At 42.2% G+C, this 26,158-nt stretch overlaps 1 protein-coding gene across 6 annotated transcripts in view; it reads left to right on the forward strand.

Moving 5' to 3' along the window:
- Nucleotides 1–26,158, forward strand: part of PCDH7 (protocadherin 7) — a 602,886-nt gene that overhangs the window by 304,684 nt on the left and 272,044 nt on the right. For 2 of the 6 annotated variants that reach the window (XM_034411294.2, XM_034411296.2), the window contains exon 2: nucleotides 21,687–21,903. In XM_034411294.2, the coding sequence (XP_034267185.2) occupies nucleotides 21,687–21,903 (217 nt within the window). The remainder of the gene's footprint in view (nucleotides 1–21,686; nucleotides 21,904–26,158) is intronic. The other 4 variants (XM_034411295.2, XM_034411297.2, XM_034411298.2 and 1 more) reach the window with 2 other exon arrangements.

A 26,158-nucleotide genomic window follows, 5' to 3' on the forward strand; every position in this document is an offset into this window, starting at 1 on the left:
GGACTAGAACTCCCTGTCTCTTGGCCATTGACCCAAAGTCACCCAGCCAGATTTCATGTCTAACGCAGGACTAGAACTCACTGTCTCCCAATGATTGGTTGAAAATCACCCAGCTGGCTTTCATGCCTAAGGTTGGACTGGAACTCACTGTCTCTTGGCCATTGTCCCAAAGCCAGCCGCCTATCATGCCTAAGGCAGACCTACAACTCACGATCTCCCAGTTTCTTAATCGACACATCAAACTGGATTTTGTATCTTTGAGATAGCTGTGCTTGCAGAACAGAGCTAAGCAAACTCTGCAGCAAAGGCCAGTGTCACAGATAAATTTAATCTCAAATGCACCTTTCTGAGTGGATAATAAAGTTGGATCACGGTAATTGGAATAAGATGCATGTATCCGGAACCCCACAGCAATTCTGGAATTACCGTTGCCCTGTCTGTCTTCATAGGCTATGAACTTGAAACGATTCCGAGCATATTTGTTTTGAGCGCTGGGGATGTAAATTGGTTTCATTGTCAGAGACATCAGCTCTTCTGCTGTGCCTTTTTGTCTTCATTTTTTTAGACTGGGACGATTCATTCTCTTTACTAGGACTGCATGTATTTTCCATCTGCACTGGTAAATTTCACCAGTAGAAAGAAACCCCAGCAACTTAATACAGATTGCAATTTTTTTCCCCCACGAAATTGATCACCCACTATATTGTCGGTGGCTGTTTAGTGCCTTGGGTCACATTGTCGCTTGTAATACTTGTACTTGATCATTCTCTTCTGTCAAGATGAGAAGCCTATCCAATACTTTTGTATATCTTCTCACAAGAGAATGGGCCTAATACCAGGTTGTTTTTTACTTATAATGTTGACAGTTAGTTAGTTACTATGATATGTCAGTTCCTGGAGTTTTTCTTTCTAGAGTGGAGTGGAGTGGAATGGAATGGAATGGAATAGAATAGAATAGGACTAATGGAAAATAGAATAGAAGGAATGGAATGGAATGGAATGGAATGGAATGGAATGGAATGGAATAGAATAGAATAGAATAGAATAGAATAGAATAGAATAGAATAGAATAGAATAGAATAGAATAGAATAGAATAGAATAGGACTAATGGAAAATAGAATAGAAGGAATGGAATGGAATGGAATCAAATGGAATGGAATGGAATGGAATGGAATAGAATAGAATAGAATAGAATAGAATAGAATAGAATAGAATAGAATAGAATAGAATAGAATAGAATAGAATAGGACTAATGGAAAATAGAATAGAAGGAATGGAATGGAATGGAATGGAATGGAATGGAATAGAATAGAATAGAATAGAATAGAATAGAATAGAATAGAATAGAATAGGACTAATGGAAAATAGAATAGATGGAGTGGAATGGAATGGAATGGAATGGAATGGAATGGAATGGAATGGAATAGAATAGAATAGAATAGAATAGAATAGAATAGAATAGAATAGAATAGAATAGAATAGAATAGAATAGGACTAATGGAAAATAGAATAGATGGAGTGGAATGGAATGGAATGGAATGGAATGGAATGGAATGGAATAGAATAGAATAGAATAGAATAGAATAGAATAGAATAGAATAGAATAGAATAGAATAGAATAGAATAGGACTAATGGAAAATAGAATAGATGGAGTGGAATGGAATGGAATGGAATGGAATGGAATGGAATAGAATAGAATAGAATAGAATAGAATAGAATAGAATAGAATAGAATAGAATAGAATAGAATAGAATAGAATAGAATAGAATAGGACTAATGGAAAATAGAATAGATGGAGTGGAATGGAATGGAATGGAATGGAATGGAATAGAATAGAATAGAATAGAATAGAATAGAATAGAATAGAATAGAATAGAATAGAATAGAATAGAATAGGACTAATGGAAAATAGAATAGATGGAATGGAATGGAATGGAATGGAATGGAATAGAATAGAATAGAATAGAATAGAATAGAATAGAATAGAATAGAATAGAATAGATATTGGAATGAAGGAGTAGAGCCGAGCCGAGCCGAGTCGAGTAGAATTCTTTATTGACCAAGTGTGATTGGACATGCAAGGAATTTGATCTTGATTCAACCACTTTGTTTACCAGTGGAAAGTCTGGTTTCCACTTGTGGCTGTAATTCAAGGACTTTACTACGGCAATTAGATCTATGTATCTGCACCGTAAAAATAGCATGGAAAAGCCTGTTCAGCATGTTGGTTCTTGATTTAACTTATTCCTGTCTTTTCATCTTTTATTCTTCTTTGTTCTCTCTTGGGTCTCTGGCTTACCATACTTTTTGGAGTATAAGACACACTTTTTTTCACCCGTAAAAGAGGGTGGAAATGTTGGTGCATCTTATACACTGAAAACAGCCATTTTTGGCCTCCCGATGCCACACCCCGTGTGTCCCGTTTTTGCAAAAAAAAAACAGCCCTGTTTTTTTGCAAAAACGTGGTGCACAGAGACTTTCGGAGGTCTGCAGAGTCCTCCTGTGGATCATGGATACTGAAGTCCAATTTATTTCATTTGATTGTCCCAGAAGACCTCGGGGGAAATACTTCAACTGCATGCCAAGACTTTTCCCTCTGGTGACAGAGATTTTATTAGTTTATTAGTTTGATTTATATGCCACCCTTCTCCGGAGACTCAGGGCGGCTTACAGTGCTTTTAAGCAATAGCCTTCATACTTTTGTATATACCTGCTTAGTAGGGTTTTTTGGCCCTCTCAAGCGGTGTTCTATTTTATACAAAGTCAGCTTATTGCCCCCACAAACTGGGTCCTCATTTTACCTACCTCGGAAGGATGGAAGGCTGAGTCAACCTTGAGCCTGGTGAGAATTGAACTCGCAGTAATTGCAGGCAGCTGGCAGCTAAATACTACTTTAACAGTAGTTTAGTCCACTGCGCCACCAAGGCTCTATTCATTTTGACATGAATTCACATTTTCTCCTCATGCCCCTTTAATAAAGATGCTTAGGTGCAGCTAATAACTCCCCGCCTAGTCAGATTTGCAGGCTCCTTGGATCCAATTTTATTTATGGTGATCACGGATCGATCAATGTGATTTTATGTCTTGGAACAACAGCGCTAGGTAAACGAAATGCAGGAGACAGAACTACATGAACAAATTCCGCTTCGTTGTAAGGCTTACATTAACAGAATCTTGCAAGCCTGAAAGTGCAAAACTCCCTCTGTCTCTTTTTACAGCCTGATCAATTAAGGCAGTTCCTTCCTAAGTTTCTTTGTCTGGCTGTTAAGTTACTGGGGGCTCCTGCCTCTCTTCTCTGATTGTTTCTTAGGCAGCACCTTTTCCCTGCATTCCCTCAGGTCGTTCACCCAATCCATTTCATCACACACATCCCCATTCAGACTCCTTCTTCCCTTCCCGGGGAAATAAATTGTGGGCTGTGAGAAGGAAATGTAGCTGTGTTGCTACCTTTTTCTTCCTGCAAATCCCTGGGAGCACACAAAGTGTCTGGTAAATCATCTCCACTTGACTTGGCATCTGTCCTTCCCTCGGGACTCTCTTGATCTCCCCGCTACCCGTGTCTTGTATGCCTGATTCATTTCCCTCAGCTTGGTTTCTTGATATTCTTAAAACTCCCTCCATCCCATAAAATAAATCCTCATGCTAGTTCCAGTCAATGCTTGATTCTTGCAAGGTCGATAGCTTCCTAGGAGAGGGCTTACCGGGGTCGTGAAAACAGTGCAGTAATTTCAAGGCATCAACATCTGTTGCTGCTTTCCATCATCTTATGACTTTGGATAGCCTTCCCAGGGTATTTTTCAATCTATAAAACACACTTTCCCCCCCCCAAAAAAAATGTGGGTGGAAATGTCAGTGCATCTTATATAGCAAATGTTGCCGAAGCCCCACCCATCTGCCGGCGCCCACTCTTCAGCCTCTGTCTCCCAGCAATTTGCCTCCTTGCAGCAAACAGCCTGGTCAGCTTCAGCACAGCCTGATTTAGCACAAGCAGCTGATTGGCGGTTGGATCCGCCTCCTGGAATACAGCTGATCAGCTGTTCCAGGCTGCGGGGATCACCACCAACCATCACCCACGCCACCTATTGCTGTCTCCACATGCCCCATTTTTGGCTCATTTTAGGTGGCAGCAGCAGCAATCCCCACCGCCTAGAACAGGCCGAAAACGGGACAGGCGGAGGCCAAAAATGGGGCATGCGAAGGCTGAAAATGGGGAGCACAGGGGCAGTGATAGATGGTGGTGGCGATGGGTGGTGATGGCAGCAATGAGCGGTGGTGGTCCCTTGCAGCAAACAGGCTGTTTGCTGTTTGCTGCAAGGAGGCAAATTGTTGGGAGGCAGAGGCAGATTTTTTTTCTTGTTGTCCTCCCCAAAAGCTAGATGTGTCTTATAGTCTGAAAAAATATGTACTTAATAACAGAAATGGAAGGGACTTTGGAGGTCTTCTAGTCCAACCCCCTGCTCAAGCAGGAAATCTCCAGGGCTGGAGCACCCACAACTTCTGGAGGAAAGCTGTTCCACTGATGAATTGTTCTCACTGTCAGGAATTTTCTCCTTAGTTCTAAGGTGGTTCTTTCCTTGATTAGCTTCCATCCATTGCTTCATGTTCTGCTTTCAGGTATTTTGGAGAATAGGTTGACTCCCTCTTCTTTGTGCATCTAGGGCTTGGGTGCCAAACTCTCGGCGTCACATTGCAGTTATGTGAGGTATTGCAACATTTTTCCACTTCATGCAACTGGGGTATGGCCTGCACATGACAATCTGGCCCGCGAGCCACCAGTTTAACACTCCTGATCTAAAGTCTAATGCCATTTCCACTTGGTACTCTTTTCTTCTCATGTACTAGAATAGAAGGAAGGATGCTCTTTGGAATATAGAATGCACAGTATCTATCTATCTATCTGTCAGCACTTCAAGCTGCATTTACTCTAGTGCTGACATAAGAGGCGTCTGGAAAGGGACGTTTGACTTTTCACCTACTTATTTTCCCTGGAGATAATATCCCCTAGGAGATGGGATGGGAGGGGGGAAATTCCTTTGAGCTGGAGCAGTAGATTAGGGGTAGAGAGACTTGGAAGATGGCCAATGAGTGCAGAGGAGTGGGGAAAGGAAAGGGAAAGTTTTGGGTCAGGAAGTCAGTGTTGGCTACGATGGAGTCGGAGTTAGAATGTCGTGCTTAATAAATGGGAGTTTTTCATCAAAGACTTTGTTTGAAATGCAATTTATTTGAGACGACCTCGAAACCTGACTCTATCTATCTATCTATCTATCTATCTATCTATCTATCTATCTATCTATCTACCGTCCATCCATCCATCCATCCATCCATCCATCCATCCATCTATCTTTCTTTTTCTTTCTTTCTTTCTTTCTTTCTTTCTTTCTTTCTTTCTTTCTTTCTTTCTTTCTTTCTTTCTTTCTTTCTTTCTTTCTTTCTTTCTCTCTTTCTTTCTTTCATAACCAATGACCAATGGAATGCTGGCAGCTGCAAACAAAATGCTACTATATTGATTTGCTTAGTTACCTTGGAGAGACCAATACATTTTGAGTCTAACTTTTTGGGAAACTGTTGCTGAATTAAGAGATTTTGTATGAAGCTACACCAAATCTCTTCTGTGCTTCTAACCTCCCCCCCCCTCTTGTCTATGAGCATCTGCTGCTTTTTTTGAATTTGGCCTTTGCCAGTTTTGAACTGTTCTTTTAAGAAGCTGTGGACTGGTTGCCTCTTGTGCAGACATCCATGGTGTGAGAGTTAGTGCTTTGTTGTCTGGTTGTCTATGAAGATTCTCAATCATCCAGGTCATGAAGCTTATTGGCTAAGAAGCAGGGGTGACATGCTCCCAGTTCGGACCAGATCACCCGATCTGGTAGCGATGGTGGCCGGTGGTTCGGAGAACCGGTAGCAAAAATCCCTGTGCGCCCCCCGCCCATGCCCACCTGAGCCATGCGATCATCAGAGGCTGTTTTTTTTTTTTTTTACTTTTAAAAGCACTTTTTCTACAACCTCTTCGGCTGAAAAAATGCTTTGAAAAGTAAAAAAAAAAAAAAAGCCTCTGATGATCGTACGGCTCAGCTGGGATCGTCAGAGGCTTTTAAAAGCATTTTTTCTACAACCTCTGCAGCCCAAGAGGTTGTAGAAAAAAAATGCTATTAAAAGAAAAAAAAAGTTGGCCACGCCCACCGAGTCACATTACCCCTCCACCAAGCCACACCCACAGAACCGGTAGTAACAAATTTTATATTTCACCACTGCTAAGAAGCGAAATGTCTTCAAAGAAAAACCAGAAAGTCCAGTTGCCTCTTGAAAAACACCTTTGGGATATTCTTGTCTGATTGTCATGGGTGGAATAGATATATGGCCAGGACATGAGACATTCCAATAGAAGAGTGTGTAGTATTGTTGTAAGCAGATTCAGCAAGAGCTACAAGATTTGTCCAGTTGTCTTGCTGTTAAGAATTGTAACATTGTTGTAATAACTACTTAACTTTCTTGGCTTCTCCCAGATAATGGGTGCATTTTAATATTTAATACCGTGTTTTCCCCAAAATAAGACCCGGTCTTCTATTAATTTTTGCTCCAAAAGATGCATTATGGCTTATTTTCCGATTAGGTCTTATTTTGGGGGGAAATACAGTACTAAACGCCTCCATCTGCTGACAATTTTAACTGGGGTTTATTTTTGGGGTGGGGCTTATATTACGAGCATCCTGAAAAATCATGCTAGGCCTTATTTTCTGGTTGGGTCTTATTTTCGGGGGAACAGGGTACTTGTAAGAGGGCCCTCCAAAATTTGGAAGTTAATTGACTTCCTTTGTCAGTTATGATGTGATTGACTAATTCTCTGTATCTCAAGACATGGTGCAAAAAAATAAAAAAAAATAAAAAATTGAGCTGCTTCTTGGGACATTGGGAGAAATGTATCCAGTGAGTTTTGCCCCATTTTACGATTTTTCTTGCCACATTTGCGGTTCTTAAATTAGCAACACAGTTGGGAAGCGAATGTCATTTCCTCATTGACTTTGCTTCTTAGAAGGTCGCAAAAGGTGATCTCGTGACCCCAGGACATGGCAACCTATGAGTCAGTTGTCAATCATCCGAATGTAAATCACATGACCATGGGAATGCTGCAATGATCATAAGGGTGAAAAATATGGTTATAGGTCACTTTTTTTTCAGTGCCATTGTAAATTTGAATAGTCACTAAGCAAACTATTTTAAGTCAAGGACTACCTGTATAGCCCCTCACAGGTGGAAGATCAACAAGGAAGCAGGATCCCAGGGTTGAAGTAAGTGGACACAGAGGTGGACTTCACATAATTTAACAACCGGTTCACCCAGAATCTAATATGTGAGCACGTGCATATGCGCACTGCGTCAAAAACATAGCGATTGTATAGGATGAGATAGCTTCGCTTGTGCATGTGCCTTGCACACATGCATGCTATATCAAAAACACGGTGATTGTATAAGACGGGATAGCACTGTGGCAGGTGGGTGGGCCCAGCTGCTGTCTGTAACTACCGGTTCGCCCAAACCAGCCCGAACCGGCTGAATCCCACCCCTGGGTGGACATGTTTATTGGTTGCAACCATCCAGTTGGCTTATAAGGGAATGGTTTGGCTCCCTGACAGACAGAAAAAGAAGAAACTTACTGTAATGTTCAGAGTAAAAAGATTTTCACCCAAAAAGAGGGTGAAAATCTGGGTGTGTCTTTTACTCCTAATGTAGCCCCACCAAGCCTCTCAAATGGAGGTTTCAGAGGCTGAAAAAAATGGAGGTTTCTGCCTCTGAAACTGAAAGGGAGCTTCAGAAAAAAAAAAGCCTCTGAAAGGGAGCTCCAGAAAAAAAGCCTCCGAAACAGAGCTTCAGAAAAAAAAGCCTCTGAAACAGAGCTTCAGAAAAAAAAGCCTCCAAAACAGAGCTTCAGAAAAAAAAGCCTCTGAAACAGAGGTTTCAGAGATTGGGGGAAAAAAAAAAGCAAGGCACAGAGCTCACAACCAATGAACCTGTTGCTAAAATTCACCTCTTGGAAGGGGGTAATTCCGGGAGGCTTTTCCATCCGCCAATCAGCTTTTTTCTTATTTTCCTCCCCAAAAACTAAGGTGCGTCTTATACTCCGGTGTGTCTTACAGTCCGAAAAATATGGTAATCTTTTATCTCAACATGGCCTTTTGGCCATCAATATTCTCTTAAGAGTTAAACTGAGTTTTAATCATTCTTCTGTTCTGCTGTCTTGTTGTCATGGCACAGCTGTAGCACTTCCTCCCTTAGGAGAAGAGGCACAAATAAACACCTATTGTGCAAGAGCTGTCTTGCCGCCATGGTAAAAGGTGACATGGTACTTTGTTGGGTTACTTGAGTTCATCCATCAGGACTCTAGTGTATGCATCCTACTGCTACTGTGCCTTTAATCTAATCAAAGAGAACAATAATTAGCAACAGCAATAGCGCTTAGACTTGTCAATCACTTCAGAATGCTTTGTGGCATTCTCTGGGCAGTTTACAAAGTCTGCATCTTGCTGTTCTGTCCCCGTACCACGCACACACCCAACCAGCCAGCCGAGGGTTAAATAAACTCTTCAAACACTCAACATCAGTGATAAGGAACTTGGCAGCAACTCCGTGGCTGCCTGCCAAGAACTTTTACTCTGATAACACAGACAAAAATACACACAGTTTGAATAGTCCAGTTTGTAATTAAATCCACAGCAAATAGGCGTTGTGTCCAAAGGTGCAAAGTGACTCGCTAGAGATTAGCTTTGTCCGTCAAAGAGTCCGAATGGCCACCACACTCCCTTTTATAGCCTGTGGGGTGTGGTCCAGTGACTCAGCTTAATCTCTGGCATGCCTCCTTTTCTGCTGCGCACGCTTGTCTCTCCGATGCTGGCGTGGGTCCAACCACAATGTTTCTTCGTCACTATCCAACGGCTCGGAAACACCTGGCTCCTGGCCAATCTCTTCTCCTTTGGGAGACACCTGAGGCATTGCCAGAGAGGAGGGTCCTGGAGAGGGAGGCCTGGCCGTCTCCTCTCCTTCATGTTCGGAGCCTTCTTCCTCCGATAAGATAGGCTCGGAGGATGGAGCCACAACACTTGCCCCTAACAATCTGGATCCTTCTTTTACCAACCTCGGAAGGATGGAAGGCTGAGTCAACCTTGAATCCTGTTAGGATTGAACTCCAAGGCTGTGGGCAGAGTTTGCCTGCAATACGGCATTCTAACCACTGCACCATCAGGGCTCCTAAAACTTGCCTTTCTGCTACCAGATTTCCATGGTGATCTGCCTTATGGGGAGATTCAAAGTTGCTTGCTTGCAGTATTGGTGTGTGTGTGTGTGTGTGTGTGTGTGTGTGTGTGTGTGTGTGTGATTTACACTAACATCCAGTATTATTGGGGTCTGGGATTAGGGAACTCCATACAATGACTTGCATGAGACAGCATCTAGAAGCTTGTTCTAAGAGCCTGGGATTTAGGAGATGTAAACATCGTAGGAAGAAAAGAATTGTGTTCACATTATTTACCAGGTTGTGAGAGATTTGGTGTTCTGAGGCATATCTGAATTATTATGATCAGTATTTTTTGGAGTATAAGATGCACCTTTTTCCCCAAAAAAAGAGAGTGAAAATCTGGGTGTGTTTAATACTCCGAATGTAGCTTCTCAAATGGAAGTTCCAGAGGCTGAAAAAAGCATCAGAAATGAAGCTTCAGAAAAGAAGTCCCCAAACAGAGCTTCAGAAAAAAAAGCCCACCAAACAGAGCTTCAGAGGCTTTTTTTCTGAAGCTGTTTTGGAGGCTTTCAGAGGCAGGAAAAAAAGTTTTTTTCTGAAATGGAGTTTCAGAAGTTTCAGAGACAGAAAAAAAGGCCGATCCATCTGCCAATCAGCTTTTTTCTTATTTTCCTCCCCAAAAACTAAGGTGCGTCTTATACTCCAAAAAATACGGGATGTAGCATGGGCGGCTCCTTCAAGCAGGTGTTCCCATCATTGAAAGGGATTTTTTAAAAAAATTGCCAACAGCTATTTCTAAAAATGCAATGATTCCTCTTTTATATTATATGAGTAAAATGCAAATGGAGGTAAATCCCTTGTCTTTACTTTCTCTGTTTAGAGTAGAACCGTTCCTATCACCACCTCTGGTGAATCCATTTGCACTTTACAGCAGTGGGAGGGCTTGGAGCAAGGGTGGGTTCTACTTACCTTTACTACTGGTTCACAACGGGATCGCGCAAACCGGTAGTAGCTTCTGCACATGCGCAGATCGCCGATGATGACATCCGGGGTGGTGGGTGGGGCCTCCAGCCGGTTTTATTACCGGTTCTTGCGAACTGGTCTGAACCGGGAGCAACCCTTCACTGGCTTGGAGTATTGGTATGCTATGGATCTGCTTCAGGGCAATCCCCTGGTTCATTTATAGCAGGATTCAGAAAATAATTATTTTCTCTAAATTTCAGCTGCCTAATCCTTGACTGCCTTCCTGGAGTCTGCTGTTTATTTATGTTATGCCAAATACTCACATCATAAATTCTTGCATTCACTTCCCTTTTTAAGACCTCAAACTCAAACCTTTGTTTGAAATATTGGTGATCATTTTTAGATGAACATAACTAACTAACTAACTAACTAACTAACTAACTAACTAACCAACCAACCAACTAGTTTGAAAGATGGAAGGTTAAGTAAATATTTTAAATAAGTAAATAGATAAGTAAGCTTGCTTGCTTACTGATTTACTTATGTACTTAAAACATTTACATAACCTCCCATCTTTCAACCAACTTTGGATAGCTCCCAATGAAAAATTAATAACTAACGAGAGTTATAAGAGATCTTGGAAGTCCATTTGTTCTTGGAGTATTCCGGTCTACCCATTTGTTTTTGGAGGCATCAGTCTACCCATTTGTTTTTGGAGGCACCGGTCTACCCATTTGTTTTTGGAGGCACCGGTCTACCCATTTGTTTTTGGAGGCACCGATCTACCCATTTGTTTTTGGAGGCACTGGTCTACCCATTTGTTTTTGGAGGCACCGGTCTACTCATTTGTTTTTGGAGGCACCGGTCTACCCATTTGTTTTTGGAGGCACCTGTCTACCCATTTGTTTTTGGAGGCACCGGTCTACCCATTTGTTTTTGGAGGCACCGATCTACCCATTTGTTTTTGGAGGCACCGGTCTACTCATTTGTTTTTGGAGGCACCGGTCTACCCATTTGTTTTTGGAGGCACCGGTCTACTCATTTGTTTTTGAGGCACCGGTCTACCCATTTGTTTTTGGAGGCACCGGTCTACTCATTTGTTTTTGGAGGCACCGGTCTACCCATTTGTTTTTGGAGGCACCGGTCTACTCATTTGTTTTTGGAAGCACCGGTCTACCACCACACTGCCTTTTAACACTGATCAGCTGTAGGGCGGCCCTTTGAAGCCCTGCGGCAAGAGTTTAAACAGTTTTTTTCCTTCTAGCCAATCAGCTGGGACTCGGGAGGCAGCGAATAGATTGGGGGCAGGGCCAAATAAAAGGTAAGAATAACGTGGGGGTGGGTGGGAGGGCCCAGCTCCCGAACAAAGAGAACCGGTTCGGTGACGTCATATCATCACTGCTCCTGGCTTGGCTGAACCGGGCCGAACCGGGAGGAACCCACCACTGACTACAGTTAATATAACAGAGTTAAAACAACCTATAAAACCACATGAATCCATAAAACTAATTACAACTAAGTCCCTTCCCCTAAGTTTGTATGGCTTCCACTTTCCTTGGCTCTGATCCCAGGCCTATGTTTGTGAAGTCCCAGTTATGTTTTGTATCATGTTTTATTGGTATGGTTGTGTTTAGTCCAGACTGCCATCTTTGTTTTTAAGCCTTTGTTTGTTTTTGATTTCATAAAGTTTTCTAGCTTTTTCTGCAGTGGATGGCCATAATACCTTGGATTAAAAATAAATGAATGAACACTTGGTTGCATTCAGCACTTGCTCCCATTTTTGTGATCTTTCCTGCAGACATCTGCCTATTTATATTCTGTTGCTTTTGGGGTGTGGAGGTTTTGTCTTCTTTCAAAAACTAAAATAGTTTACTAAGTGCCATAGATGCTGGAATAACATAACAGAATAGAATACAGAATAACAGGGTTGGAAAAGACTTTGGAAATCTTCTAATCCACCCCACTTCTGAGGCAGGAAACCCTACACCACTTCAGACAAATGGTTGTTCAATCTCTTCTTAAAAACTTCCAGTGTTGGAGCATTCACAACTTCTGGAGGCAAGTTGTTCCACTGATTAATTGTTCTAACTGTCAGGAAATTTCTTCTTAGTTCTAGGCTGATTATTTTCCATCCGTTGCTTCTTCTCCTGCCTTCCGGTGCTTTGGAGAAGAGGTGGAGCCCCTCTTTTCTGTGGTAGCTCCTTAGATATTGGAACACTGCTGTCACGTCTCCCCTAGTCCTTCTTTTCATTAAACTAAGTCGGCAACCTTAAACACTCAAAGAGCCCTTTGCACCCATTTCCCACAGAAAAGAAAACACCGGGAGCCACAAAATCCTTCCTGTGCTTGATTATTTCCTGAGCGGCCACAGAACTACCATATGTAGTTGAATTAAATGTTCTGTTTTCATCTGAAACTTTTCTTGGATTTATCCATGGTTGGCCTACCGGGGGGTCGAAAAGCTCAATAAATCGTGTGCTGGCTGGGATCACACATTGGTGGTTGTAATATTTTGAGTGACAGGACAGGGAGCCACAGCAGAGGGATGTGGCTCCAGAGCCACAGGTTGCCGACCCCTGAATTAGGCATAACCAATTCCTTAAACTGTTCTTTGTATATTTTAATATGAGTGTCTTGAAAGAAAGACAACTCTCAAGGTAGCTTCCTCCTTTGTATTATGCCCGTGTTTTGTAGATTGTATTAGGAACCTGAGATGATCTAAAGGGAATAAGATACCTGCATTACTATTTTCTTTTCCAAAACAAAACAAAACAACAACAACAAAAATTCTCCATTCCACTGTAATCAAGTTAGACAGCAGGTTGCTTTACATAGAGGTAATATGCACAGATGATAGATTTAAAAGCTGACATTAGAGGTAATGACTGAGAGTTCCTATCGGTGTAATGAAACTAATAAACATCACTGTGTTTACTTCTTATAATCTTTGAGGGACCTGCCTAGCAATATTGGCACATTTTTGTTTTCCTGTTCAGATTAGTTAAATGTCATTTACTGATAGAAAATCAGAGTAGGAAAGGGACGTAATTGTTGTCATTCTTTTATGGTATGAAGAGTATTTTTTTTTTTAATTTGATTTATATGCCGCCCTTCTCCGGAGACTCAGGGCAGCTTACAATATGCTAAGCAATAGCCTTCACTCTTTTGTATATTTATACAAAGTCAGCTTATTGCCCCCACAAACTGGGTCCTCAATTTACCTACCTTAGAAAGGATGGAAGGCTGAGTCAACCTTGAGCCTTGGCGAGATTCGAACCTGCAGTAATTGCAGGCATCTGGTCTTAATAACCAGCTTAATAACAGGGTGCCTTAGACCACTGTACTACCAAGGCTCTTGGAACACAATTGCTAAGCCTCTCTCAATTTCTTTCTCTGTGGAGTTCAAATACCATGGAGACCAAACTTGCACCTTCTGACATACACATAACGGTTTAATACCAGAAGATATTGATTCATTCAGTAGTTTAGTGCAGGGGTGAAATTCAGCAGGTTCTGGAAAATCGGTAGTGGAAATTTTGAGTAGTTCAGAGAACCGGCAAATCTGGCTGGCCCCAGAGGGGGGTGGGAAGGGAGATTTTGCAATATCTTTCCCCCAGGAGTAGGGAGGGAATGGAGATTTTGCAGTATCCTTCCTGTGGAGTGGGGAGGGAATGGAGATTTTACAGTATCCTTCCCCTGGAATGGGGTGGGAATGGTGATTTTGCAGTATCCTTCCCCTGGAATGGGGTGGGAATGGAGATTTTGCAGTATCCTTCCCCTGTCCCGTCCACCAAGCCACATTCACCAAGCCACACCATGCCCACCAAGCCACACCCACAGAACCAGTAGTAAAAAAATTTGGATTCCATCACTGGATATATATATATCTGGTCTATAAAGTGGCAGCTTCATCTGAATATATGGACAAATTTTGATTGCCTAAGTGGAGTAACTAAAGTGAAATAATTCATTTCTTAATGGAGAAATTTTTGCACCTGATGTGATTTCTTTTATTGTGGATGGGTCTTTTGGAAGATGAATTGTGCTATAAAAATTATAAATAGGTGGCAACTAGAGACACATCACTTAGAAAAGATATTGCGATATCACGTAGAGAATAGGAGTTTATAGCAGCATAGATGAATTCGTTTGCAGTCCAGTTCTATGAAGAATAAATAAACTACATGGAGTAAATTAGCATCTCCATTCAAGTTTGAGAAGACAGGATATTAAATAACTAAGCCTACGGCAAATAGGGAGAAAAACTTCAAGATGACTATGGATGAAAGTTTGTCAGAAATCAGAAATTAATCTCGCAAAGTATTTTCAATAATATCAACAATGTCATTGTCATATTAATATCATAATATGTGGCATTGCTTCATCCCTTCATGGATCGCTGTAGGGAGTTGATTTATTTTCTCCTTCAGTTAATGATGCATAGTTTAAGAATAATATTACTGAAAAAATAGACAAATTTTTATAGACACATTAAGGAAAAGAACTACCTTTGTTTCTAAACTGGCCAATTCGTTTTTTGTTTTTTCTGCCAAGCTACTAATATATATCAACTTCTTTTAAGCCAATCAGCGGTTTTGGGTTATTGCAAATTTCAAAAAAGGAGCAGAACTGGCAAGCAAGGTATTTATCTCTGAAATATAAACCAAGAAAAAAAAAAACCATTTGTGATTGGAATAGAGTAGAGTAGAGTAGAGTAGAGTAGAGTAGAGTAGAGTAGAGTAGAGTAGAATAGAATAGAATAGAATAGAATAGAATAGAATAGAATAACAGAGTTGGAAGGGACCTTGGAGGTCTTCTAGTCCAACCCCCTGCTTAGGCAGGAAACCCTACACCACTTCAGACAAATGGTTATCCAACATCTTCTTAAAAACTTCCAGTGTTGGAGCATTCACAACTTCTGGAGGCAAGTTGTTCCATTGGTTAATTGTTCTAACTGTCAGGAAATTTCTCCTCTCCTTATCTCCTTGATTAGTTTCCATCCATTGCTTCTTGTCCTGCCCTCAAGGTGCTTTGGAGAATAGCTTGACTGCCTCTTCTTTGGGGCAGCCCCTGAGAAGGACCCCTAGTCCTTTTTTTCATTAAACTAGACATACCCAGTTCCTGCAACCATTCTTCATATGTTTTAGCCTCCAGTCCCCTAATCAGCTTTGTTGCTCTTCTCTGCACTCTTTCTAGAGTCTCAATGCCTTTTTTACATCGTGACGAACAAAACTGGATGCATAAATTAATATATTTATTTTAATAAATTAAAATAAAACAATAGTGTAGGGCAGGTTTGTTTCCATCGTAAGAAAATATTCACACATTTGATCTATCTCTTTATCGAAAAGAAAAAAAAATCATCGTTCTGCTTCTAGGGTTGTCACGATTCCTATCCTACCTGATTTAGTTTAATTTAAAAAAATTAAACAGGAATCAAGCTCACTGCTGTGCAGTGGTTTCCAAATACATTTGTTTTATTTTTTTCCAAAAAAAAAAAGCCTCTATGCCCCATAATAGAAAGTTTTTAGCTTCATATTATAATCAGATACATGACCATCTGCCCAGAAATATGACACAAAAAAGTGGGATGTGGTGGCTCAGTGGCTAAGACACTGAACTTATCGATCAAAAGGTCGGCAGTTCAGTGGTTCAAATCCCTAGCGCCTCATAACAGGGTGAGCTCCCATTACTTGTCCCAGCTTCTGCCAACCTAGCAATTTAAAAGCACGTAAAAAATGCAAGTAGAAAAATAGGGACCACCTTTGGTGGGAAGGTAACAGCATTCTGTGCACCTTTGGCGTTGAGTCATGCCGGCCACACGACCACGGAGATGTCTTCGGACAGCGCTGGCTCTTCGGCTTTGAAACGGAGGTTCAAACGGAGGCCCCCTAGAGTTGGGAACAACTAGCACATATGTGCGAGGGAAACCTTTACTAGATTGAAAAATATACTTTGGGAGAGGGAGAGATAATGCAGTTGGAAAGGAACCTTCTGTTCTGGCAAAGAAATATTTCTATGGTTGACCATGTCAGTCTGAAAGTTTGTGACCGGACAGACCTCGAGGCAGCCATTTTCTGACAATGTCCATGAGATGTCCTCACAAAAATCATGATGCGTCTACTGGACTCCAAGGCTGAAGTCGTTGTATCTCCTAAATCAGATTGATTTCTTTTATCTCTGAGAGATGATCGATGCAAAATCAAATGTCAAGGATTTTATACAAGTACAGAATAAAAGAATAACTGAGTTGGAAGGGAGGGACCTTGGAGGTCTTCTAGTCCAAACCTCTGCTCAGGCAGGAGATCCTATACCATGTCAGGTTTTCAATCTCTTCTCGAAAACCTCCATGGTAGATCACCCACAACTTCTGAAGGCAAGCCGTCCCACTGATGAATTATTCTCACTTAATTGTGAGAACAATTAATCAGAAGGAATTTCTCCGTAGGTCTAGGTTGGATCTCTCTTTGATCAGTATCCATCTGTTGTGTCTTGTTTTGCCCTCAGGTGCTTTGGAGAATTGCTTCACTGCGAGTGCAAACCACCCAAGTTGGCTACAAAGTGGATGAATTGAAAGTGCACACGATTATATCATCCCTTGCGTGAAACTTAATTTCCCCTAGATGCGGAATGGAGCTTAAATTGCTGAGTCCCCTTTTCAGTAGGGTTGTTGTTAACAATTTGCTAGATGCTGGGAAGGATCTTTGATGAGTCTTGCCTTCAATGTTGCAGAATGCAACCACTAGTGTCAGTAAATGAAGTCCTAGAGCAAGGGCGTCAAACTCAATTTCATTGAGGGCCGCATCAGGGTTGTGTTTGACCTCGGAGGGGTGGGGTGGGTGTGGTCAGGGTGGGTGTGGCCAGGTCATCATCACTTCTGTTGGGGCACCTGTGGTGGCCTGAATGCTTTGCCAGTGAAAATGGGCTCCCGAGCTCTGTTTTCGGCTGTGATGGACTCCTGCAACCCTCTGTCAATGAAAATGGAGCTCAGGAGAGCCATGTGCAGCCCGCCCGACCTCCATTTTCACTGGCAGAGGCACCGCATGTTGTGGCTCGCCAGTGGAGCTGGCAGCAGATTCGGACAGTGAAGAGGTTGGGGACTCCTGGATTCTGAGGAAGGCTCTGACAAGTGTTCTGCATCGGAGGCAGAGATGGTGCCAGGAGCGTATGATAGGTATCAGCTGCCTTCGGAGTCAGACATCAGTGAGGCAGACAAACAGCTGGAGCCTGTTCCCAGTATGCACATGCGCAGAGCTGCCAGATGAAGGGAACAGCTAAGGAACAAGGGTCAACTTGGGAGTAAGGCCACAGGTGGACAATGAAGGGCCCCTCCCATAGGAAATAAAAGAGGAGCGAAAGGGGAGTGGAGTTTGCAGGAGACAATTAGTTCAATTCTCTCCACAATTGTTCTTATTGGGTATAGTTAAGGGTTTTACATTGGGTGAAACAAAACTGATATTGTATATGATAACAGCAGCAAGATTGTTGATAGGTAAATACTGGAAGAATGAAGCTTTGCCCACTATCGAGGAATGGACTTTGAAGATGGCCAGTTTTGCAGAGATGGCGAAGATTTCAGCATACTTAAAAGATTGTTCACAAGAGACTTATGAATGGGAATGGAAAAGGTGGATAGAATATGTTCAGAACAAATATCAAACTAGAAAGTATCAAATAGCTTTTATTTGAAAATAATGTATTAGAAATATTTTAATGTAATGAGGGTAAAAAGAAAAATTATAAAGGGGAGGGAGGGGTTCAAGTTTTTTACACAAGTTTTATATTAAGGGTTTTTTTTTCTTTCTTACCAGATATGAGTATAATATAGGGAAGTCTGGGGGGAGGGGAGGGTTAGGGAGGGTTAGGGAGGTTGGGAAGTTTGGGGCGGGTGCTGGGGGGGGGGAAAGGGGTGAAAATGTAATTGTAAAACTTTTGCAATAAAAAAAAAATGAAGGGCCCCTCCCATAGGAAATAAAAGAGGAGCGAAAGGGGAGTGGAGTTTGCAGGAGACAATTAGTTCATTCCTGCATTCTTGTCAAGTATTGGGGTGTCTGAAAGATATCGGCCTGGCCACTCTCCAAGCCTGATAAAGGTCGGTAATTATGAACTATCTTGAAAGACTGTGGGAGAGGAAAGACTTTGCTGGAGAGGAATTCACTGTAAATCAAATAAAAAGGGGTTTATCGGGATGAGAACTCGGCTTCGTGCTGCTGGGGAAGCCTAAGTCAAAACATTGTGGGCCAATCCTTTGCTGTTTCCAGGGCAGCCGTGAGGGCCAGATCTCAGCATCCCCCAGGGTCTTGAGTTTGATTCCCCTTTCCTAGAATGTCAGTTAGGTCTTCAGACTAGCCTTGACATTTTTGAATGAACACCATTCCAAAATCATAATTAATGGAAAATTAATACATCCCGGCGGAAGCTTCTGGTATCAATTGGTGGCATCAGGAGCTTGAATGCTTTATTAAGTAAGCTGGCAAAAAAATAAAACAACAACAACAACAAAAAACCCACCATCATTTCTAGCAGCAATAACTTTTGTGGGAAGGAATGAAGTAACAGAAGCATTTTCTTTTCTTTTTTTTTTTCTCTACCCCCACCACAATTTTCTGCTTTTTTTAAAATTATTTATTTATTTATATGCCGCCCTTCTCCGGAGACTCAGGGCGGCTTACAGTGCGTTAAGCAATAGCCTTCATACTTTTGTATATTTATACAAAGTCAGCTTATTGCCCCCACAAACTGGGTCCTCAATTTACCTACCTTAGAAAGGATGGAAGGCTGAGTCGACCTTGAGCCTGGTGAGAATTGAACTCGCAGTAATTGCAGGCAGCTGGATGTTAAATGCTGCCTCAGTAGGAGGCATTAGCCTCCTACGCCACTCAGGCTCAGATCTCTTTTTTGAGATCCCTGATGTGGTTGGGGCTATCCAAAGCACAGATGTTGGTTTTTAAAATGCCCAAGTGTATGGGAGCGCTATTGACAGCCAGACTATACTGTAATATTTATAGCATCTATAACGTTTTGCATCGTTCTGGCCTTTATTCATGTAAGATTTATACAATTTCCATCTGCTGAAATCTGTGACAGCTTTACTCCCATGCCCTGAAAAAAAAAAAAAAACCCACACTTCTCTTTGTGTTATTTTAACACATCAGCCAGCTGTTTTGTGGGTCCCTCCAGCTACACCTGTGGGTGAAGGGAAGACATGAAGTTTTAATGTCTGGGTGGGACTGCGTAACATATGTGATGTATTTGAAAAGAGAGGATGCGTTTTGAAGGATTTCCATCGCGGCTTAGACAATAAAGTTCTCTAAATCCATGAGACAACTCTTAGGGCACTGCAGATATCACACCAATTATTTATTTATTTATTTATTTATTTTTAAATTTGTATACCGCCCTTCTCCCTGAGGACTCAGGGCGGTGAACAGCCAAGTAAAAACATAAACTACAAACATTAAAATACAATTAAAAAGAAATATATAAATTTGGCCCCATGATTAAAAACAATAACAGACAATTAAAATCATTTTTAAAAGTGTTAGGCCAGCCCGGCTTGCTGAAAAAAGAAGGTTTTAAGGGCACGTCGGAAGGCACCGAGGTCTTGGATTCTCCTTATCTCTGGGGGCAACTGATTCCAGAGAGTAGGTGCCCCCACAGAGAAGGTCCTCCCCCTGGGGGTCACCAGCCTACATTGTCTGGCTGATGGCACCCTGAGGAGGCCCTCTCTGTGGGAGTGCACAGGTCGATGGGAGGCCGTTGGTAGCAGCAGGCGGTCTCAAAGATAACTAGGTCCTATGCCATGGAGCGCTTTAAAGGTGATAACCAACACCTTGAAGCGTACCCGGAAGACCACTGGGAGCCAGTGCAGCTCACGCAGGAGAGGTGTTGTATGGGAGTGCCATGCGGCTCCCGTGACTATCCGCGCGACTGCATTCTGGACCAGTTGGAGCCTCTGGGTGCTCTTCAAGGGGAGCCCCACATAGAGAGCATTGCAGTAGTCCAGAATAACAGAATAACAGAATTTCAAGGAACCTTGGAAATCTTCTAGTCCAACTGTTTATGCTCATTGCTGCTATACCATTTCAGACAAACAGTTGCTCAATCTCTTAAAAACTTCTAGTGTTGAAGCACCCACAACTTCTGGAGGCAAGTTGTTCTGCTGATTAATTGTCTTCCTTGCCAGGAAATTTCTCCTTAGTTCTAGGTTGCTAGGTCTCCTTAATTAGTTTCCATCCATTGCTTCTTGCTAACAAACCATCAAGAAGCATTTGCTCTTTAGGGCAGGAGTAGAGATTCTGTTGGGATGGCATTACACCTTCTGGCATCCATGAGTATGACTCATGAATGGTGAGTTGGAATTAGAATCCAACACCGTTGCAATCCTTGAGTGACGTTCATAGAAAATTAGGCAGAATGAATGGAGTGAGTGGCTCATGATATTCCTCTCATTTCCAAGGACTTGGAAAACACAGTGGACGCCTACATGTAATCCTTGATTTACGGCCATTCGCTTAACAACCATTTGTGTTGGGGGAAAAAGTGACTTACAACCGACTTATGCAGGGGTGGGCTTCAAAAATTTTAGCAAGGGGTTCTCTGCCTGGTTGCTGGGTGGGTGGGAAGTTGCAAAAGGGGATCATATGACCTCGGGATCAGGGGTGAAATCTTACCGGTTCAGACCGGTTCGGGCGAACCGCTAGGGATTATGGGCATCAGTTTGTCGAACCGGTAGTAATTACCCATCCTTGGCCGCACTCATGCCCGGCCGGACACCGCTCACCTCTTCCGGCCGCTCGATATTCCACAGAATTGAATGTTAAATGCAGCAGAGAGAATGCTAACTTTTCTCCCTCCATTCAGAACGGAGTTGCTGCAGCCTGTCCCTTTAAGATAGGGAGGGAGGGGGGGAGAAGCAGCTGGAATGTTTTTGTGAAAGGCAGGAAAATGGGGAAGGGGATTTTCCTGCCTGCCATCCATTCCTTAATCTCAGCACAGACGGAGGGAAGGATGGTAGGCAGGAATATTCCCTTCCCCATTTTCCTGCCATTCGCAACAAGGAATGGCTGGGAGGGGAGGGGCTAGTGAGGAGCCCCTCGATGTGAGTGATGTCGAGTTGGCGACGCCCACCCAGTCACATGACCTCCCTCCCCCAAACAAGCCATGCCCACAGAACCGGCATTTTGAGAAAACAGGATGGAGTCCATTGCTCTTGAACTGTTAAGTATCCAACCTTGAATCTCTCCCCCCTGCAAATCTGTAAAAATTTGCAAAACTGAACTCAAAATTCCAATGGAGGCATAAGTACATCGTTGACGTTATACTAACCACAGTCCATAGCTGTTGTGAGTTTCTACAGTGGGGGGGGGAGGGCTCAACTGTGTTTGACAAGATGCATTTTTTTTAAAAAAAAAATAAGTAAATAATAGAAGTGATTAAGAGTGGCGTTCTCCAGGACCTTACTTTTCGAGTGACATCCAGAATCTTTTCTCTTGCAGCCGTTCCGTAGAGTGACGTTTTCAGTTGTGAGTCAGCCTCAAGACCCACATCAAGGGTCTTTGCAGAGTTGCTATGACAGCGGTCTGGAGGAATCTGAAACGCCAAGCAGTAAGAGTTCTTCAGGGCCGAGGCTGGGTGCCCTTCCACTCCCAGAAGACAACTACGAAAGGACAACGCCGGATGGCAGTGTTGGTGAGGCAGAGCATATGGAAAATGGTAGGGGCAAACACAACACTCACAACACTCCAAATTTGCAGTAGGGAGCCCCATGTCCAGTAGACTTGGCAAGAGGTCAGTTGGAAGAAAAGGGGGAAGGACGTTGACCGAGAATTTCAATTGATGTGATGGCTTGCTTCCAAATGGGAGACTTTACTGAGCCCCATTGATGTCTGTATCGGCAGGTATAAGATTTTAAGCCCTTTCCACTCCAGTTTGGACTTACTGGACCGAAAGGTCGAATCTAAATTAAACCATGACCACTGGTACAAATAATAATGTCAGCGATGCATACCTAAACCGCGTTTCCCCGAAAATAAGACCCTGTCTTATATTTTTTTGAACCCTGAAATAAGCTCTTGGCCTTATTGCCATGCACTCAAAAGCCCGATTGGGTTTATTATCAAGGGATGTCTTATTTTGGGGGAAACAGGGTAGCTTTCCCTGAGTTGGGATGTGCTTCGCTTACGACTGCTGATAATATTTTAACTGACAACATCAAGAGAGTGTGTGTGTTTTTTTTTGGGGGGAGGGATCAGTTAAAAAAATTAAAACAGCATTGCTACCATAATCTCCTAAAGCTAGAAAAATAAATCAATATATATAACCTGGTTAAAAACCAAACAAAACTGAAGAGAAGATCTATTTCCTTAGAAAATATATTTATTTTGAGATAGCATCGAAGCCTGACATATATATAGTCTCGTACCGGTTTTTTTGCTATTATAATTCTCTTAATCGTCATTACATTAAAGATGTCCAGTGTTAGCTAGAAGAAAATAATTGTCCTTCAAAGATTATTGTCTTTGTAAAGACTGTGTAGGCGCTTCCCCCGACCCACAATATACAGTTATCTACACATACTGAATAAAGTGCGTGTGGTACGGGGTGAACTCAACGGATTCAGGGTTTCTAATGGAATCCAGAATTCCAGAATAAAGCATTAACTGAGACGTACACCTCAGTGATTATGGCCAGAGCATTCATTCCCTTTGTCATAAAATGGTATTAACCGTGCCAGATTCCATGAATGCTGAATTATTTAAAAAGGATGACAAGTTGTCTTTTCTCCTTTTGCAGCTGTTGTAGAAGGGCGAAAAAATAATAATAATCAGAACATCTCATTTCAAACCTGAGATTATCGATCTCAGGAACACAATTGCAATATTTTTTTTTCCTGTGCTGTATTTATTTATATATATATTTTTTTCTAGAACAAAAGAAACTTTTGTTGTTGGAATCTTGCATCGTTTGGGGATGGGGGTAGAGAAAGGATCCGGTTCTTAAAATGAAATGCAGCATAACGTAATTTTAAAATTCACCATTTACTTTCTGGTGCATTTTTAACCATTCCCTTCTATACGAGTCGATCCTTGTTTTCTCCCCCTCCCTCCTTTCCCCCCCCCTTGTTTTGATCTGAATTTTCTGAATTAAATTACAATGAATTTTATTTCCGTAGCGGCAATAGAAGCTAGTGAAAGACACCGTGTAGGGAAATTATAACAAATGAAACGAGCGTGTAAATGAGAAGATGGTTGGGGCTGCAGAATTAGATAGTTTTGCTTTCCTTTGGAGAAGTTTCTATCAGTAGTTAATGGATTGATTAATTAGAGGCGAAATAGACCCATCAATGAAATCATAACAACATTTGAGAGAGGGTAGAAGAGAAACTCTTTAATACGAGGGTGAAAAAAAGCTACTAGCATTACCCTTTCCTCAGTAAACACACAAGAAATGTTGCCTATTTCCATGGGGTTTTATTATATTGCTTATTGGTGAAGAAAATGTTGTTGGAAAAAGAGGGGGGAAAAAAACCTCCTAGTTCAGTTAGTAACGTGGGGTTCGTAGAGAGTTGAAAATCCCACCTTAAATTCAAGATTAAATAAATCTTTTCGGGGAATGCTTTTTAATGCTTCACAGTTACAGTGTTTACAACTTTTATGATCTGTTTATGACTCAGCCATGCTGGCATTTGTATGTACCCTTCCCTTCGCTGTTTCTTAACGTTGGGAGTTATGCTATTGGAATGAAAAGTAGTAAATCGAGAATGTATTAATCTCCCACTTATCTTCCGATCTGGCGTCAATTTACAACACAGGCTGGTGTGGAATGCAGACGGGGTAGAAGTAATGCAATAGCCGAGTAACAAGATAGTATTGGTCAGCTAACTGGGTGGAATTCCCACCGAGGGTGTATATAGGGTCAAACAAACAGGAACCAAGAGGCAGAAACAAGAGACGTGACCATACATAGATTGAGGTCAAGGGCAGATTTGAGACAATCCATTTCATTATTTGATGTGCTGTGATGCCCAGAGTGCTAGTCTGTTTCTTTTCCAGAAAAAGAGAGATTAATTGGCCTCTCCTTTGGCTGAGAGGTCAGCAGATCATTTTCAGGTTGCTGAAAAGAAGATATCCATACCGGTGATTTATAGCATCAGCCAGACATCAACATGGCAATGCAAAACCTTCTGCATTAGGGATACATCACTGTTTGACTCTTCATATCATCCCAATGTTGTGGTCCACCAGCAGCCCACAGGGCTAACAGCAGAGTCAGACAGTGAGGAGGCTGGGGAGGACCATGGGCCAGTCCTGGAGTCTGGAGAAGGCCCGGACAAGGGCTTTGTGTCAGAGGCAGAGATGGGACCAAGGCCATCTGGGAATGATGTGCGGACTCTGGAGCCTCCAGAGTCGGACAGCAGAGAGGCAGTGGAACAGGAGGAGCCTGTTCCTAGTGCATGCATGCGAAGAGCTGCCAGAAGGCAAGAGCAGCTAAAGCAAAAAGGACGACTCGTGAGTAAGGACAGGAGATGATTGGCCCCTCCCATAAGGCTTAAAAGAGCAGCAAAGGCTCTTGGGCTCTTTGTAGGAAAGCAACGTTGCTAAATCTGTTTTCCAATTGGCGTCTCTTGTTTCTGAACTATGTGGGGCTTTGCCAAGAAAGGCCTTTGGCAGAGTGCCAAAGAAGATAAAGGTTTGTGATAAGGCCTAAGAACTTTTTCTGAAGGACTTGTTTTGCAACTAATTGGAATGAAAGTAATTTTCAGCTGTTACAATAAAATAGGGTTTTTTGGGACTAATTGTGTCCTGTAATGACTAAGTGAGCCTAGGTCATAGCACCCAAGGATGGTTGACAGTAGTCTAGGCCAGGCCTGAGATGTAGAAGATCTTCTCACTTTATCCAAACCAGACAGGTTAGATGGTTGCAGAATCCAGAGTGTTGAAAGAAGGAGGCCGTGATCTGATCCCTTTTCTCATTTCTTCCTCCAATGCTCGTTTACATGAACGAGTGACTTATATCAGTGCATATCTAATTGCCACCTACAGTGGTTTGCAATCCATTTTGTGCATAAGTGAGCTACCCACAGAACCATATGACCCTAATTGATAATCACCTCTGGCCTCTCCAAGTGTTGCGACTGGCGGGCCCAATTTAATTCAGATTTTCAACTAAGCAACATTGACTTAGAATCCAATTAAGTGGGAGGATAAATACTGCAGAACGGATTTTCAGATGTCTCAACAAGGGCCAAGGTCTCCAGGTAAATAAGACAGGTGGCACCATTGATAATTCACACCATAGCTCTCTGCATTTTAAGAAGGAGCACGGAAATAAACTGACATGGATTGCTGCAATTTTTGTTTCCCTATATATAGATGTAGTAGTATATTTTCCTGTGGGATGGATGGATGGATGGATGGATGGATTGAGAGAGAGAGAGAGAGAAGATAGATACAGTAGATAGATAAGTAGATAGATACGATAGATAGATAGATAGATAGATAGATAGATAGATAGATAGATAGATAGATAGATAGATAGATAGATAGATAGATAGATAGATAGATAGATAGATAGATAGATAGATAGATCAGGCAGGCAGGCAGGCAGGCAGGCAGGCAGGCAGGCAGGCAGACAGACAGACAGACAGACATAGGAAATAGCAGGCTGAGCCAGAGGGAGGGGTCAAATGTATCATAAGTCAAGAGTCCCTACAGTGCCTGCAGGAAGATCTAAGTCCAGCCCATCTTGAATGCCTTCCTTATCCCCCGCTCTTTTCCCTTGACTGTTAGTTGATCAGATTCTTGCAGAAAGCTGAAGCTTGCAATAAATTTTTATACTCATTTGAACTGCCTGAATCTCCTGATTTCCCTGGCGCCTGACAGACACAAGTATATATTGTAGCAGGCTTGCAAATATTGTTGACACTACGGTGACAAGGAACAGCAAGAAGACATAATCTTTTTGAAGG

Source organism: Pantherophis guttatus, chromosome 8 (assembly GCF_059756535.1).
Source record: "Pantherophis guttatus breed Tessera chromosome 8, ASM5975653v1, whole genome shotgun sequence".
Classification (NCBI taxonomy): domain Eukaryota; kingdom Metazoa; phylum Chordata; class Lepidosauria; order Squamata; family Colubridae; genus Pantherophis; species Pantherophis guttatus.